At 43.7% G+C, this 17,099-nt stretch overlaps 2 protein-coding genes across 4 annotated transcripts in view; both read right to left on the bottom strand.

The window, feature by feature from the left end:
- Window positions 1-17,099, bottom strand: part of LOC120814177 (uncharacterized) — a 351,528-nt gene that overhangs the window by 146,339 nt on the left and 188,090 nt on the right.
- LOC120813552 (NLR family CARD domain-containing protein 3-like) lies at window positions 92-16,169 on the bottom strand. 3 transcript variants are annotated; one of them, XM_078088654.1, is made up of 10 exons: window positions 16,034-16,169; window positions 13,808-13,895; window positions 13,378-13,659; window positions 13,041-13,076; window positions 11,574-11,645; window positions 9,570-11,364; window positions 9,301-9,474; window positions 6,179-6,352; window positions 1,403-1,449; window positions 92-1,258 (listed from the first exon to the last, which is right to left on the bottom strand). In XM_078088654.1, exons 3-10 carry the CDS (start codon window positions 13,652-13,654, stop codon window positions 729-731), a joined length of 3,105 nt encoding a protein of 1,034 aa, XP_077944780.1. In that variant the 5' UTR covers window positions 13,655-13,659; window positions 13,808-13,895; window positions 16,034-16,169; the 3' UTR covers window positions 92-728. The 3 variants fall into 3 exon arrangements, with proteins under 3 accessions (XP_077944780.1, XP_077944781.1, XP_077944782.1); XM_078088655.1 differs by lacking the exon at window positions 11,574-11,645; XM_078088656.1 differs by lacking the exons at window positions 11,574-11,645; window positions 13,041-13,076; window positions 16,034-16,169 and having other exon boundaries at window positions 13,808-13,892.

Raw genomic sequence — 17,099 nt, 5'->3', positions numbered from 1 at the left:
TACAGCATGTTTAAGAAGGATCATAGTATTTCACGTCAAAATAAACAATACAGCATGTTTATATTATGACGTGTTTAAAAATGTACAGTTGTTTCCAATAAAAGTCATTTATTAACATTAGAAACATACAATTATATTGCTGTTAAGCCAAAGTAATACGTGGACTAAATGTTGTACTATTATAGTGAATAAAAACACAAGTACTGATATTATCTGTCAGGATATTAAACTTTTTCTTCAGAAGTTTGAATCATTAAAAAAAGCTTTTTGTTTAAAACAAACCTGATTATGTGAAATTATTTCTTAGTTCACTGAACAGATTCTGAAAGATTAAGTTAAAATTGTCTTAAAAAAGAATTCGACATTTAAAGTGTTTCCCCTTGTTGTTATTAGCGTGAGTGGAAATGAAACACACACATAAGGACACATTTATCTCACATGGGGGCAGACGAGCATTTTATAAAACGTCTTCTTGAAGATATAAAGATGAAGATTAAAGCCTAATTAGGAGCCGATATCTAAACGATGATCTATTGATTGAAGGAGCACAGCAGCATTAAGCTGAGCTCCTTCACACGTCCACCTGAGTCCCAGAGAGCTGTGGACCCCCCAGAGTCCAGACCAGCTCAGGTACCCCTCACCTGCTCCACCTGCATCTACACCCACATGAACCACCATCAGCTGTGTGACAGAGAGGAAGGTTCTCCACCAGGAGGAGACTCTCCCTCCTACAGAGAACACAGAGACACTGAGGAACCGTACCAGAACCAGAACCCAGGATAAAGAGGTTCAGTGAATGTGGTGCTGAAGGTGTGGAGGTGGATCAGTGTGTCAGAGGAGACTCTGTAGAAGGACAGAGAGCCAGCAGGACAGTCCACATACACTGCTACTCTACCAGAGGAGGAGGAGGAGGAGGTGATGCGTGTTACTGTATTATTGTGACGGACAGAGTAACCTTTATCAGAGCGGATCAGACTCCAGGACTGATCATTGTATCCAAACCAACAGTCATCACTGTTTCCTTTCCTCTTGATTCCTCTGTAACTCACTGATACATTAACGTTTCCTCTCCACTCGACCTCCCAGTAACAGCGACCAGTCAGACCAGTTCTACACAGCAGCTGACGACAGGAGTCAAATCTGTCTGGATGATCAGGATGTGACTGATCCTTCTTCACACGTGTCACCTTCCTGTTGTTGTCAGACAGTTTGAGTTGTTTGTGTACTGTGTTTGTGTCGATTGTGAGTTCACAGGAATCTGATGAGAGAACGAGACACAATACAGCTGCAGTTATTAATCATGTGTTCATCTACTGACACTTTGATGATGACATCACAGAGGTGAATGAGTGATGTCACAGTGTGAAGATGGTTGAATCTTCATGAATCAAAGCACACTTACACTTCCTCAGACCTGGTGTCAACCATCGGACTCCATCAGGCTCCACCCTGAAAGGAGGAGGGGGGTCAGAGCAGCATGGAGACATGGACATTACATCACTCTCACACACAGCTTTGTCCTTCATGTCCACATGGAGCACCTCTTCTTCTTCTACCACTACTTACAGACGACCACAGACTGTCAGTCAGGCGTCACACAGCGACGAGGTGCTGGAATATATTCATGGAATAAAGTAGATAAATGTGGAATAAATAATAAACGGACCTGTCGCTGTACTTTCACCAGATGGGAATTAAAATGTGAGAAATGACGTCGTGCTGCAGATGAAGCTTCATGGGACGTGTGCAAAGGAACATTAACATTAAACCGTTTAATAAGCAAATATTCACTGAATATAGAAATAAAGACCATTCAGTATTTACAATGTTTCACAATGAACAAACAACACAAACAAAGAGAAGAAACGCACTCGTTAGTTTATTGGATTCACTGTTTGGTTTTTCACTCATTCACTTCCGTCCCGTTCTGCACTTTTACTGTGATATTACAGAACGTCCTCATGTAAATACACTCAAGCATCTGCAAACGGGTCGGCGTGTGGATTCAAGCCAAAGGTGTGATCATTGAATGTACTGTAGTATTCAGTCAGGTCACAGGCTGCTGATCATAATAGTACTATTATAATATAGTACTTTGTGTTCTCAGCGTGTCGAGGTGCAGAGTTACTAACGATTGTCACGTCATCAGCTGTTGTGTCAACACGCCTCATATGGTTTACAGGAGTAATCACATGATGTAGAGACAATGTCTTCATTAGAGTCAAAGGGACACAAGGACTGTTCATTGATGTTCACCCTCCAACACTGATGGACATTCAAGTAAAGGTAAGAAATACAACTTTAATATCACTTGTGATCATTTCAGCATTGATACAGTTTGATATCAGCTTTGTCTTCATTTGATTTGATCTCGATTCCAATTTAAAGAGCCGCTCTGATTTTAATGTGACCTTCTGAAAAGGTTGAATAGATTTGATCTCCAGTGGTGGAACTAGATTGTATTTAAATGTCAGATAAGTGGGTTATTATTGCTTTAGGCTTTGAGTTAAGGTCCATCGTCACTACTAGTTAAAGTTTGAATGGTATTCAACGTTTAAACATAAGATTAATTATTGATTATCGTTGTGACTTTAGACTTTTACTTTCTTAACTTGAACTTCATTTTGCTTTAATGGATTTTCATTAGACGTTTATTTTAGTTTCCTCTTCGCTCTCCTGCGGCAGCGTTTACACCCTAAAAGTTTCATCTCAGCTTTGTGATTCTAACATTGAGTTGGATTGATTTTTAATTTGCTGAAAGCCGTAACTAGTTTGAGATGATCTGCGGTTTAGTTTGATTTGTACTGACGGCGTTCTGATCCGTGTTGTAGTTGTTATGTGACTCAGTGGTTTGATGGACTGGTTCCCTTTCAGGTCCACTGCTTTACTTTCCATTGCTGAGTTCACTTTGTTGTTTGGTGTTTTGCAGGTTTCATTAGTTTGACTTTACATCATTAGTCGTCTCCTCACAGTCAGTGACAGAGTAGCTCCTAAAGGACAGGAGGACATCTCAGGGGGGTTTAGATGCACCAGGTTGCATCATGGTCGTGTTTACGACTCAGGACCTGCTGAGTAGCACCAGAGAGAAGATGGAGGAGCAGACGGAGGCCAAAGGAAGAGAAGCAGTGGACGGACTTGAGAGCACGATGAGGAAGCAGCTGAAGACACTTGTGAACATCAAGATGTCTGCAGCAGTAAACAAAGGACAGAGACAGGAGACAGACAAGGCCCGATACCCCGTCCCCCAAAGGCCCCAGATCCAGCAGGTAGGAACCGTTCAGTGGGACATCAGCACCCAGCAGCAGAGGACGAGGGACAACCGAGGGAGGACAAGTGGACCTTATATATGTGGACAGGAGGGACATTGGTGCAGAGAGTCGCAGGAGACACGACTAAACGCTCCTCCACGGCTGGAGGCTCCACCCACCTCCACCCACCTCCACTTGACCTCCACCCACATCCACCTCCACCCACCTCCACCCGCCTCCACTTCACCTCCACTCACATCCACTTCCAACCACCTCCACCTCACCTCCACCTCACCTCCACCCACCTCCACCTCACATCCACCTCACATCCCCCCACCTCCATCTCACCTCACCTCCACCCACCTCCACCTCACCTCCACCACCTCACCTCACCTCCACCCACCTACCCCACCTCACCTCGACCCACCTCACCCTCACCTCCACCCACCTCCACCTCACCTCCACCCCACCTCACCTCCACCCACCCACCTCCACCACGTCACCCACCTCACGTCCATCCACCCAACTCACCTCCACCCACCTCCACCCCTCACCTCCACCCACCTCACGTCCCTCCACCTCACCTCCACCCACCTCCACCCCCCTCACGCAACCCCCACAGCAGACGAGGCCCAAACAGCAACTGGTGCCACGTGGCCCCCCACTGGCTCCCAGCAGCTCAGATAAGCAGCCCCAGTCTCCCCAGTTTACGACTCACGTTGCAGAAGAAGAAGAGAGAATAAAGATTATAAACCGCTGAGATTTAAAAACACAGATTGATTCACTAAAAGAGGGAAAGTGTCATTAAAAGGTTGTGAAGGATTTAAATGAGGAATGAAGGTGATGAGAAATGAGGACAGTCGTTGGACATAGTGTCAGTTTTTGTATTAATGTTGTCGTGTTTTAGTCTCTAAGTTCTAACCTGAGTGTAAAGTGCACGATACACTTGATACACAATCTGGATGATGGAAGCAAATGTCTGATCAGAGGAACATTGATAGCAGCAGTACATGAAATATGGACACTTTGTCACAGACGCTTCAACGCCTCCACACTTACATTTCAATACGCTGAACATGAGAGAAAAAGTCTGTCAGACAATCGCAGAGCGACGGAATGTGGAAGCATTTAAAAATATCTACTCACAGGAAAGTTGTAGACTGTTTGAGTTGCTTTTAATGATTGTTTGATGTGTGAAGACGTTGAAGAACAGAAGTTGAGGGTGTTGAATGAGTCCAATCATTAGCAAGGTACTAAACTAAGCAGCATGAGACACATTCACAGGGGACATCTGGACAGACAGGAAGAGGAGTTCATCCTTTCATAGAATTATGCTTATTCAGATAACTAAAAGCATTTATCAGAATAGGAAGAATTGGTTTCTGAAGGCTAGAAGTTCTTGTATCTGCTGTTTCTATTTCAAGTAAAGCTACACAACAACACGGAGAGATTGTGTCCGTTTGAGAAGGTAAACTGTGAAGGACACGGTCTCATCCATTGACCCTGTGATTGGTCTCTAACTACGTCCTTTACGGAGTCTCACATCTCCGTTTTCACAGCACAATACGGCCGTTATTAAAAGGAAGAATGTTTACGAGAGAACGGATCAGATTGAAGAGCTTTTGTGGGAAGAGATGCGTAAATATGAGCACTTGTACAAGCCGTCATTGGCGGACTATGAGGACGCCGGATGGCCTCTGATTCATGGAGGGAGATCTCCACAAACGACGGGAACAAAGTCGTGGAGGAAAATACGGGACAAATGTGTCCGTGATGAAAAGCAGCAGTGTGGATGCACGGGGCAATAAAGTCTATGATCAATAAATAAAGCAACCAACGACTTCCACACACAAAGACGTGACTCTCCAGGTCGTCTTCAACAAAACACGTGACTCCACCTGTTGTTCTGGAGGTGAATCGCTCTGCAACACACGCAAGACTTTACAACCAGGAAGTGAAACCAGTGCGTCGGCACGACGACGCAGACGCAGAAACATGCGCCGGCCTTTATTCAGGCTTGTTACACCGATAGAGTGGTGGAATGACGCGGATCAGCCAATCTGAACTAGACTTATGAATAAAAGAGGTAGAAACTTTACACGTGTACTGTCCCTGCTCTGGGTTATCACGTAGATATGGTTCTAGCCTCGTATTTCAATGTTTTAAGGGATTTATAAGGTTGTTTATGACATTTTTGAAGGCAAATCTGGTCGGAGGTCCAAAGGGTCTGACTGTGACACTGCTGTTCACATCCCGTCTCCTAGCAACAGTCAACACTGGTTTCCATCACCTGTAGTCTGGAGGTGAAGGTGTTACAGCTCAGGTGGGTCTGCAGCCAATGAGGACTGTGGTCCAGTCCTAAACAAACCTCTTTGGGCTCTGACACACCAGGTCCACCATCAGCTGTTGGTTCTTCACTGAGCGTCTGTGGCCGACTGTCACCTGTAGCTTCAACAAGTCCCCTCTCATCATCCAGGGAACTGGCTCTCAGTGCAAAGCACCAAAAGCAGGTGAAGGTGAACTCCTTTAAAACACCAAACGTTCCTCCTGTGATGATCCATCAAGACGCTTTGAACAGATTGTTTCTGACTGTTTGTCTCTTAATGATAATGTCTGGACTAAAGGACAAACACACACTGGAGGCAGATGACCAGCATCTAAACATCCAAGTGTTGTTTAATAAGAGCCCACAAACCTGCAGCGTGACGACGTTGACTCATATCAACCCACCATGATGCCGTCAACGTGTCAGGAGACACTGTCCTCTCTTACAACAACAAGACAAGGCTCCAGAGAAACAAGCCTTTCATCACCTTCCTCCCTGTTCAGGCTCATCCTGGCTACTGTTCCTCACTACTTCTGTCTGTGTTGATGGTCTTATGTGGGACACAAACAGTTAGTTATGGTCTGTGGCTGCAGCCTCTTCATACCTGAGAGTCTCCAGTCTCCACTGTGGATCCTCCAGTCCAGCAGACAGCAGCTTCACCCCTGAGTCTCCTGGATGATTGTAGCTCAGGTCCAGCTCTCTTAGATGGGAGGGGTTGGAGCTCAGAGCTGAAGCCAGAGAAGAACAGCCTTCTTCTGTGATCAGACAGCCTGACAGCCTGCAGACACACAAAATAACACACATATCACATGATCTGAGGGAGCTGTGAGGACTAGAAGGTCACTGCAGGACTGAGATACTATCAGGTACAGAGGGGTCACATTAACATGGTGTTATGTAACGAGAGGCTGGGTCCTGGACGGCTGGGTCCTGGCCTTCATAAGGGTTAGAGACACAGCCAGTGGGGTATGAGAGAGACCAGACCGCCGTAGGAGGATATCGTGGAGGAAGACTGTATATTCTTGTGAGTTGGATTTATGATTCCCCTCCGAAGACGAGACATTATTTAAGATCGACCGGAGCCTGAGTTACCCTTTTTGGACTACTGTTTTTGTTGATTCCAGAGAACGTGAATAAAACCTTCTGTTTATATTTGAACCTGGTGTCCTCTCACTGCTTGAACTACCCCGGTGAGAGCGGCGGCGCCTCTCATGACATCACAATTAGGGATGGGGCCGATCCGATCCAGTATCGGTATCGGGACCCGATACCAGAGAAATTCGGGTATCGGATTTTCCGATACAACCTTTGGAGATTTCCGATATCAATGAGCCATGTCTGCGCTTTAACGTCGTCTGCTGAAAGGACTCCAAAAGTGATCCCCGCCTGCTAGTCTGCTGCAAACTGTGGAATGGATTTCCTGAGCGGGTCTCATAACTGTCTCATTGTGCCGCGCCTCCGTTCAGGAATCCATTCCGTAGTTTGCAGCCAGCTAGCAGACTAGCAGGCTAGCAGGATAGCACTGAGGCTAGACTGTTTAGCACGGCAGCCAATACCGTGGATGAAAAAAGGAATCGTCAAACTGCAGAGAGCAGAAATGCTCATATTCCTCAAGGAGAACCTGCCGATGTCAGATTTGTTGAACACTACATCACTTCCTCAGAGTCAACTTTGACACATTCAAGTTTTGTTTTCTTTTAAAGAATAGTTAGACTCTGGTGTTTAGTTTATTCCAGGTCATTTTAAGTGCTGTTCTGATGCACACTGTTTTAAAACATAGTGTGTGTGTGTGTGTGTGTGTGTGTGTGTGTGTGTGTGTGTGTGTGTGTGAGAGAGTAAGTGTGATTGCGTGTGTGAATGAGTGAGTGAGTGAGACTGTGTCAAGTGTGTATGTGTGTAAGATGTTTACAGTTATTTTATTGCACTTTTCTTCAGATATTTGACATGTTGTTCATGATACAAGTCAGTTTACTTGATTTGTGCTGTTATTTTTGTGAACGAGTGAGACTGTGTGTCAAGTGTGTATGCGTGTGTGTGCACTTGCACTTTTCATATTTCTAAATTTTTAAGCCTTATTAAAAATAAGTCTTTGACACTTGACATTCATGAAATTAAATAAATATTGACATGACAATCAATCTGAAACCCTTAGTTTCAAATTTGTTTTCAGAATTTTTTCTGTTAACAGGATTTCCTGTTTTTCAAACACAGCTCTGGTATCGGAATATTATCTGTATCCGCCGATATCCAAATTTAGGTATCGGGATCGGATCGGAAGTGAAAAAATGTGGATTGGTGCATCCCTAATCACAATGGTTACTGACACAACTAAACACCCACTAATGTACGTCAACAATCTGAGAATATTACCAGGGCTGTAGTGGAGGGTAAACGCACGTAAACGCCGTTTACGCACCTCTAGAATTTGGAAATAGCGTTTACGCACCTATAAATAGCGTTTACGCACCTCAAAGTTCCCTGCGCCTTGTATTCTTCCGTTGGAAAAATCCGAAATTAACTTGGTGTATTTTTAAAACAGCTAAGACTACGTTTCCTATTGTTGAACATATAAACGCCGTAGACTGAATCATTTTTATCTGCGCTGTATTACGGTCTGTGAGCATCCAATCAGTGCCTTGCGGCTGCAGCAGCGACCAATCAGGATCCAGGAGGCACATACACGCTGTGGATCAGCCCAGTGGTCCCCAACCTTTTTACCTCACGGACCGGTTTTATGTCAGACAATATTTCGCGGACCGGTCGAGAAGGTCCGACAGGGGGGGGGGGGGGTCGTCGCTGCGGGCGGAACGACCGACGGGGGGAGGGGGGGTGTTGTAGTCGCGTGCTCTGTGTTCGCTGGTCGTGCACGGTGAAAGAAAAACGCCTGGTGACGCGTAAATTAGAAAACAAGTCAGTTCTCAATGTGAAAAAAACATGCTGCATAGTCTATTTATGATGACGTAGGTAGTACATGAGTGTTCCTTTAACTCATGTTGTCAGTGTAATTGACAGGCTGCTTAACTGGTTAACTCTTAAATTCAACATATTTGTTCAGGCAGTGAGAGGACAGGCAATGATGCAGAGAGCACAGGGAGAAGAGAAACACCAGGTCCAATAGAGAGAGGAGAAGCACAGAGGAGCCATGAACCCCAGAACACGCGTTCTGGGGTTCATGGCTCCTCTGTGCGAGGCAGGACCTGACGTGGAGGACAAGGAGGCCCTCTGGGCACTACTGTAAAAAGGAGACTCCGTATGTAGATAGTTCTTAATCTGCAATTGTGTTGTTGTGTTGTGTTGACATACTTTTATTTACTGTTTTCTTAAATTTAATAAACTACAAACTACTAACAATTTATTCATTGTCATTGATTGTATATGACTTTTACTGATAACATAATGCAATAAGAAAGGCCAGCCTTACAGAGTCGCAACGCTTTGTGTTGCGTTGCTTCGCATCGCGTCGAGGTCTGTATGATCACAAAATTCAGAGTTTACCCACCTCTAATTTTACCACTACAGCACTGAATATTACTGATAACTATGATTCATCTCAGATATTTCAATTTGTAACATTATATTGGAAATCAACACCATCACATGTTTATGAAAATGTTTGGAAATAACATTTTTGATTTGAATCATTCAAGCAGAAAGTATCTTAAGAAGGTCAGAAATGTAGCATGGATGTAAATAAAGACACCAGGTGAACATTGATTGAATCCTGACCTGAGAGTCTCCAGGTCACAGCGTGGATTCTCTAGTCCAGCACACAGCAGCTTCACTCCTGAATCCTGCAGGTTGTTGTTACTCAGATCCAGCTCTCTCAGACTAGAGGACTGTGAGCTGAGAACTGAGGACAGAGCTTCACAGCTTCTCTTTGAGAGGTTACAGTCACTCAGTCTGAAGAAACAACAATGAAGAAAATATAAACAATAAGTAGAAAAGATGGCAGCATGTTTAAGTCATGATGTATGAATCTAACTCTCTGTACTTACAGAGCTTTGTTGGAGGCTTTGACTACTGGCAGCAGCCTCAGAAGAGCCTCCTCTGAAGCAGAGTATTTCTTCAGGTCAAACACCTCCAGATCGTCTTGTGATGACAGTAAGATGAAGACCAGAGCTGACCACTGAGCAGGAGACAGTTTCTCTGAGGAGAGACGTCCTGAACTAAGAGACCGTTGGATCTCCTCCACTAGAGAACCATCATTCAGTTCATTCAGACAGTGGAACAGATTGATGCTTTTCTCTGGAGACACATTCTTACTGATCTTCTTCTTGATGTACTGGACTGTCTCCTGATTGGTCTTTGAGCTACTTCCTGTCTTTGTCATCAGACCTCGTAGGAGAGTCTGATTGGGCTCCAGTGAAAGACCCAGGAGGAAGCGGAGGAACAAGTCCAGGTGTCCATTAGGACTCTGTAAGGCCTTGTCCACAGCACTCTGGTAGAGACGCTTTGGTTTAGTTTGGACTCCAAAAAACCTCCCTGTTTTATAAAGTCTTTGATCTTTTAACAGCAGATTGTCACCAGAGTTGATGAAGGTCAAATGGACATGAAGAGCAGCCAGAAACTCCTGAACACTCAGATGGACGAAGCAGAACACCTTGTCCTTGTACAGTCCGCTCTCCTCTTTAAAGATCTGAGTGAACACTCCTGAGTACACTGAGGCTTCTGTGATATCGATGTCACACTCTGTCAGGTCGGATTTATAGAAGATCAGGTTGCCTTTCTGCAGCTGATCAAAGGCCAGTTTTCCCAGAGACTTGATCATCTTCCTGCTCTCTGGACTCCATTCTGGATCCGTCTTAGCTTCTCCATCGTACTTGACCTTCTTCACTCTGGACTGAACCACCAGGAAGTAGATGTACATCTCAGTCAGGGTCTTGGGAAGCTCTCCTCCCTCTCTGGTCTTCAACACCTTCACCAGAACTCCAGCAGTGATCCAGCAGAAGACTGGGATGTTGCACATGATGTGGAGGCTTTGTGAGGTCTTGATGTGAGAGATGATCCTGCTGGCCTGCTCCTCATCTCTGAACCTCTTCCTGAAGTACTCCTCCTTCTGGGGTTCATTGAACCCTCTGACCTCTGTCACCATGCCGACACACTCAGGAGGGATCTGATTGGCTGCTGCAGGTCGTGTGGTGATCCAGAGGCGAGCAGAGGGAAGCAGCTTCCCCCTGATGAGGTTTGTGAGGAGCACATCCAATGAGGCCGACTCTGTGACATCAGTCAGGTCCTTATTGTTGGGGAAGTCCAGAGGAAGTCGACACTCATCCAGACCGTCAAAGATGAACATTACCTGGAACTCTTCAAACCTGCAGATTCCTGCAGCTTTGGTTTCACTGAAGAAGTGATGAACAAGTCCCACCAAGCTGAACTTCTTCTCTCTCTGCACATTCAGCTCTCTGAAGGTGAATGGAAATGTGAACTGTATGTCCTTGTGGTCTTTGTCTTCAGCCCAGTCCAGAGTGAACTTCTGTGTTAAGACTGTTTTCCCAATGCCAGCCACTCCCTTAGTCATCACGGTTCTGGTTGGTTCCTCTCCTCCAGCTGAGACTTTGAGGAGGTCTTCTAGTCTGATGGTTGTTTCTGGTCTGTCTGGTTTCCAGGATGCTGTTTCAATCAGTCTGACCTCATGTTCTTCATTGACCTCGGCAGTCCCTCCCTCTGTGATGTAGAGCTCTGTGTAGATCTCATTCAGAAGGGATGTCTTTTCAGCGATCCCCTCAGACATACGCTGGAACTTCTTCTTCAAGTTGGATTTGAGTTCACGTTGACAGTTGGTGATAATCTCTGAATGAACAGAAAAAGACACAAACCAGATAGTGCTTTACTTTAATGGTGTAATATTTCCCTTGGATTAAGCTATTGGTTGTATTTTTCTGCATTCCTATCTGAAGCTACACGAATATTGACTGTGAGAACTTGACAATTGAGAACTATGACTGAAATATTTGAAATCTGATATCTGAAATATGCTGGTCAAAGTATCTCAGTTTTACCTGCTTTGTGCTTTTCTGAGTTGATTAAACATGGCATACTTCCTGGGTCCATGTTGTCTGTTTTGCTGGTGCCTGTAGTTAAAAATAAGACTGGTAAATGAACTAGTATAGATAACTATAGACCTTTTGGTTTTGCTAGTATACTATCCAAGGTACTAGAAGGGATTCTTATGGATAGGATTGCAGAATACATAGCGTCAACAGATAATCAGTTTGGTTTTAAGAGCAAGCATGGAACTGATCTGTGTATTTGTGCACTTAAAGAAATTGTCCACAGGTACAGATGACGCAATAGCACAGTATTTATGTGTTTCCTGGATGCATCAAAGGCTTTTGATCGTATCAATCATGTGAAACTGTTTGTTAAAGTACATGAGGTGGGGTTCCCTTTTACCTAATTAGGATACTGCAGTTCTTTTACTCTCACCAAACTATGCAAGTGAGGTGGGGGACGAGTTTGTCAACCCCGTTCTATGTATCCAATGGTGTGCGGCAGGGCGGGATTCTGTCTCCGCTCCTATTCAATCTGTACATGGATGATTTATCCAGGGAGCTAAAGGGCTGTAGAACTGGCTGCTTGGTGGGGGATAGTCTACTTAATCATATGCCTTATGCTGATGATTTGGTGGTACTGTCTCCCTCCAGTGCTGGCCTACAGCAACTTCTTAGAATATGCTCTCAATATGGACTGATGTTTGATATAAAATGTAACTCTATGAAGAGTGTGGTAGTGATTGCCAGAACCAAGGAGGAAATGAAGTGTGTCTATCCTTCTTTCTCATTGGCAGGTGAACCACTAGAATTGTAAAGAAAGTCAAATATCTAGGACATGTGATCAGAGATGACCTGTGTGATGATGATGATGATGATGATGATGATGTGTAGCGTCAGTGTGGAAAACTGTATGGGCAGGCGAACATGCTGGCACGCACATTTCACATGTGCACTTCTGATGTTAAAATCGCACTTTTCAGAACCTATTGCGCCCCACTGTATACTGCCCACCTGTGGTGTCATTTTAGTAAGTCGAAGATGAAAAAACTTCCAGTGGCTTATAATGATGCACTGAGAATTGTGCTTAAAGTCCCTCGGTGGAATAGTGCCAGTGAAATGTTTGTGTCCAATAAAGTGCCCACTTTCAAAGCTGTTTTAATAAATTGTATGTATAGATTCATGTGCAGATTGACAGGGTCTAAGAATATGATTGTTGTGTCCTTAGTGGATGTCTCCAAGAGGGACACAAGGTATACATCGTGCTTCTGGAGACATTGGACCCGAAGCCTGTATAAGTTTTTATAAATGATGCCTCGGCTGCATCATTCTTAAATGTTGTTTGTATTGTTGTTTTTTATGTGTATGTATTCTCTATGGACCTCTGTGTGTGGAATAATGTTGATTGATTGAATATGACCACGGAAATAATAGAACTGTGCAATAATTAGTTGGTGGTACAAAAAGTCTCTTCACCTTGACCTCCATCTCCTCCCACAGGATTCGGTTCGCCTGAAACAAGATGTTTTCTGTGTTTACTTTGTGCATTTGTAGAGTGATAACAGCTGGTATATTTAGCCTGTGCTGAAATCAAAATCTACACTTAATAGTGGAATAGTTTCGCTTAATGACTGAACACCCATTATGAGACTTTATAGTTTACAGCTATACTATAGTTATAGTTTTTAATCCCTAATCCAAGGGTGGTGCCCCGCTATTATTAACATTTGTTAAGGATGGTATTAACATGAATAATTTGTTGTATCTTTATTATACACATCTGATGTCTTTGATCCTCTTTTTAACAACTTACCCGTAGGGTTAAAGTTCATTTTGGATAATTTTTCGGCCAGATCGTTCCTTTGAATCTCTTTCAAAACCTCCACGGCCACCTGAACAGAGTTTGTGCCGTAGTACTGCACCATCAGGTCCACCGTGTTCATCCTGTCTTTCTTCTCCAGGTCACTGCCTGGGATTGATCGGTGGTCTTCTGGGCTTCGATAGTTCTCCAGGTGCCACTTGAACTCTTTGAAGTCCTCCTTCTTGAGCTCCTTTAAAATGATGAGGATCTCCTTCTTGACTTTCTCCATCTGTCCTTTTTAAAGACACCCAAATAAATATCATTCACACAGAACAATTACTGCTCTGCCTTTAAAAAGAAGCGTGTTTTAAAGATGGAGTTATATTAGTTCATTGGTTTGGATTCACAATAAAATAGAATTCTTCTCCCTCTTTCTAAGCACCTCTGATGAAGTCAGCGTCCTCTTTGTGGAAACAAGTTGGATGAATCTGTGAATATTGGGGAAGTGTGAAGGTGGTTCACAGCTTCACCTGCAACAACAGAAATGCCGTGTAATTTGTATTCATCAAACAAACTCAATTCATAATCAAACTAATCATGAAGCAGGAAGTATATGGAGCCAAATCCAGGACAAAGCTTTTAATCTTTCGAAATAGAGATTTGAAAAAAACTGTATTCAAAATAAAATTAAGATGATTTAGTTCTTATAAAATATTTATTTTCATTATTTTCTAGATAAATAATCACATTATTTTCTATATATATTTATTTTCATTATTTTCTAGATAAATAATCACATTATTTTCTATATATATTTATTTTCATTATTTTATAGATATATAATCACATTATTTTCTATATATATATACATAGATATTTAGGTTCTTTTCATTATTCAGTTGTAGATTTCATATTTTCCGATTCAACTGTTCAATCGTTTTTTCACTGTCAGACTTTTGGTCCTGATAAGGGGGCGTGGCATCAACCGAGAGGGGCGTGTCATCATGAGTGACAGCTTAACAAAGAAGGCTGAAAAGGTTCCTCAACCGTGTTGCCTTCAGGAAGCGTAGGCACTGTGGTAATTATGAATCCACACTTTCTATACACCACATTCACGTGATTGGCAGTAAGACAATTTACACCAGTGACAAAGTTCTACTTAGCGAGCTGTTTTAACACGAATCACAGAATAAGAGCAATAAACTCAGATAGTAGCGTTCAACAACCACGTTTGAATCTCTGAACCACTGTGAACGCAGCGTAGCATCCATGTGATGGAGTCGGCTCCACCCGATCACGTGAACATGGTGTATAGCGATATAAACACAATCAAACAGGAACAGCTAAACACACACAGTGATGAACCATAAGCATGTGACAGCAGATACGTGTGAGCTTGCTTTCTGAATGTGGACACATGTGAAGGACGTCCAGTCATCCGACAGCTTGTCGCAGAGAGCAGGACGTCTTTGACTGAAGGAACCCACAGTGGATATTTGCAACGGCTAAAACAACTTGAACCCTCTGACTTGAGGTATTTTCCAACATGAGGCAAACCAGTCGTACCAGATGGGTGTGTGTTTGTGTGTTAGTACCCGTGTAGATGTGTGTGTGAACGGGTTTTTCTCCATTGTTGGTGTGGTTACGATCAGGAGTCCTGATGTCTGATCTATGAACGGCTTATCTGCACTTCCTCTCCAACAAGTAAAGATAATATATATATATTTACGTAGTAAGTATGTGCATTTGGTGCTATAATGTCTTTGGGGGCACGACTCAATCAACTCACTCAATCAAGATTAGAAATATGAAGCAGTTTGATGTTGATAGAACTAAATGAGTGAATATGGTGACTAAAAGTGTTGATTCATAATTCCAGATTTCATGAAGGCAACGCGTTGAGGAAGGTTTTCAGCCTTCTTTGTTAAGCTGTCAATCATGATGACACGCCCATTTCAGCTGATGACACGCCCCCTAAGCCATATCAGGGCCAAAAGTCAAAAACATTTGTATTTGGGTCGTCGTGGCGCAGGGGTTAGAGAAGGTGTGCTGAGAAGCACAAGGTTGTTGGTTCGATTCCAGGCTGCCCCATGTTCCACGTCGAAGTGTCCCTGAGCAAGACACCTAACCCCTAATTGCTCCCCGGGCAAAAATGTGAAAAAGCCATGGGTTTAAAAGTGTAATGTAAGTCGCTTTGGATAAAAGCGTCTGCTAAATGACCTGTAATGTAATGTATCCGAAAATATAAAATCTTCAACTGAAAAACATAAGACCTCGAATGTAAATAAAAAATATATAGTGCCCCTCCGTCTGCTACCTTCCCCTCTTCATCGGTAACAGTCAAACACTATAAAAAGTGACTAGATGTGTTCTGTGGAGCAAACAGAGCGTCTCTCAGGTGTGTTTCAAGAACAAAGGCCCAGGTGAGCCCTGTGGTCCCTGCTGGGTCCTAGTGCCCCCGTCTGCTACCTTCCCCTCCTCATCAGTAACAGTCGTCACAGACCCCAGATCAGACTGAGCTCCTCTTCTTCATCACAGCGTCATCATTCAGACTAACAGCAGCTCCTCTCTGCCTGCTCACACAGGCGCCATCTTGTTTCCCAGCTTTAAACAATCACACGTTCACAAGCATCAATGATGTCATTCAACCAATCACAGCTGCACTTACTGAGCTTGTAGACATGAACTTCCTCAGTGAGCAGCTCTCTTCTGTCCTCAGCAGGTCCGTGTAGAAAAGCAGCTCCGTGCTTCACTTCAGCTTCCATCAGACGGAGTGAAGTGACGCAGCTTGTTGGAGCTTGTTGTCCTTCATCAGAGAGGGTGCGTCCTCACGTCACCATCAAAGTATGCAGTCTGACTGGTTGACTGAGTCTCAGTCTGAGCTGTTCAAGTGTCAAAGGTGAACAGAATCCTCCTCACTGCTCGAACAAGAGTCTTTCAGGATCAAAACCAGCATCAGTGGAACGATCCTTCCACCTTGTAAAGAGTTGCTATGGCAACAGACTGGATGCTGTAGTTTGGACCAGATGGTCCAGAGGACCCGTGCACGCCCCTCTTTGTCTCCTGGTCTTCTTCTACATGTAGACTAGTAGGGAACACGTGATGAAGCAGAAACCTTTGTAACAAATCTTGTGAAGAGTTTATACTGAATAAAAACATCCACTAAGACAACAGAGTCTGAGCTGAGAGTGTTTTTATTCTTCACTCCTCTTTGATGATCAGGTTGAACCTGTCGGGGCGGAACAACTCGCCCACGTATCAGTGTGACGCTGCGTGTTGAATCATTTACTGCAGCTTCCTCACAAAGTACATGTTGTTACATGAAGGATTCTACTTCCTCATCACATTGCACCTTGAACCCTCTGGCTCGTACATCTGCTGTGCAAAGGATTGTGGGTAAAAAAAGCCAGTAAAGAACATTCACAATCCCCCTCTCACCCGTCACCCAAGATGGATAAAACCGCCACTGTCAAAACAATCTGGAGGAAGTAAAGAAAGAAAATACATATTTTTACTATTGATTTTTCTTTATGTGTTCTTTTGATTTTTTTTTGGTGGCAACATGTTATCCACAGATGTTTAACATAAGTAGATCAAAAAGTGGAGGAAAGGGATTTAATTTTCCTTTAGTCCTTTTTGCACCGTTGCAACGCTCCAGTTGGAGGTTGTTGGAGGCTGGATTTCTGGGGATCTCACTAGAGCGTGGAGACGAAGCGTCTGCCTACGTGTGGTAA

This window comes from Gasterosteus aculeatus, chromosome 14, assembly GCF_964276395.1.
Source record: "Gasterosteus aculeatus chromosome 14, fGasAcu3.hap1.1, whole genome shotgun sequence".
NCBI classification, from domain to species: Eukaryota; Metazoa; Chordata; class Actinopteri; order Perciformes; family Gasterosteidae; genus Gasterosteus; species Gasterosteus aculeatus.
This window is presented reverse-complemented; position numbering and strand designations above follow the sequence as displayed.

Bases quoted from the DNA above. Each gene is read 5' to 3' on its own strand.
- LOC120813552 (XM_078088654.1), bottom strand. From the start codon at position 13,654: ATGGAGAAAGTCAAGAAGGAGATCCTCATCATTTTAAAGGAGCTCAAG. The intron at 11,646-13,040 runs GTGAAGAGACTT...TTTTAACTACAG, and splicing joins GGGAGGAGATGGAGGTCAAG to GCACCAGCAAAACAGACAAC. The intron at 6,353-9,300 runs GTCAGGATTCAA...GTGTGTCTGCAG, and splicing joins TGTGACCTGGAGACTCTCAG to GCTGTCAGGCTGTCTGATCA.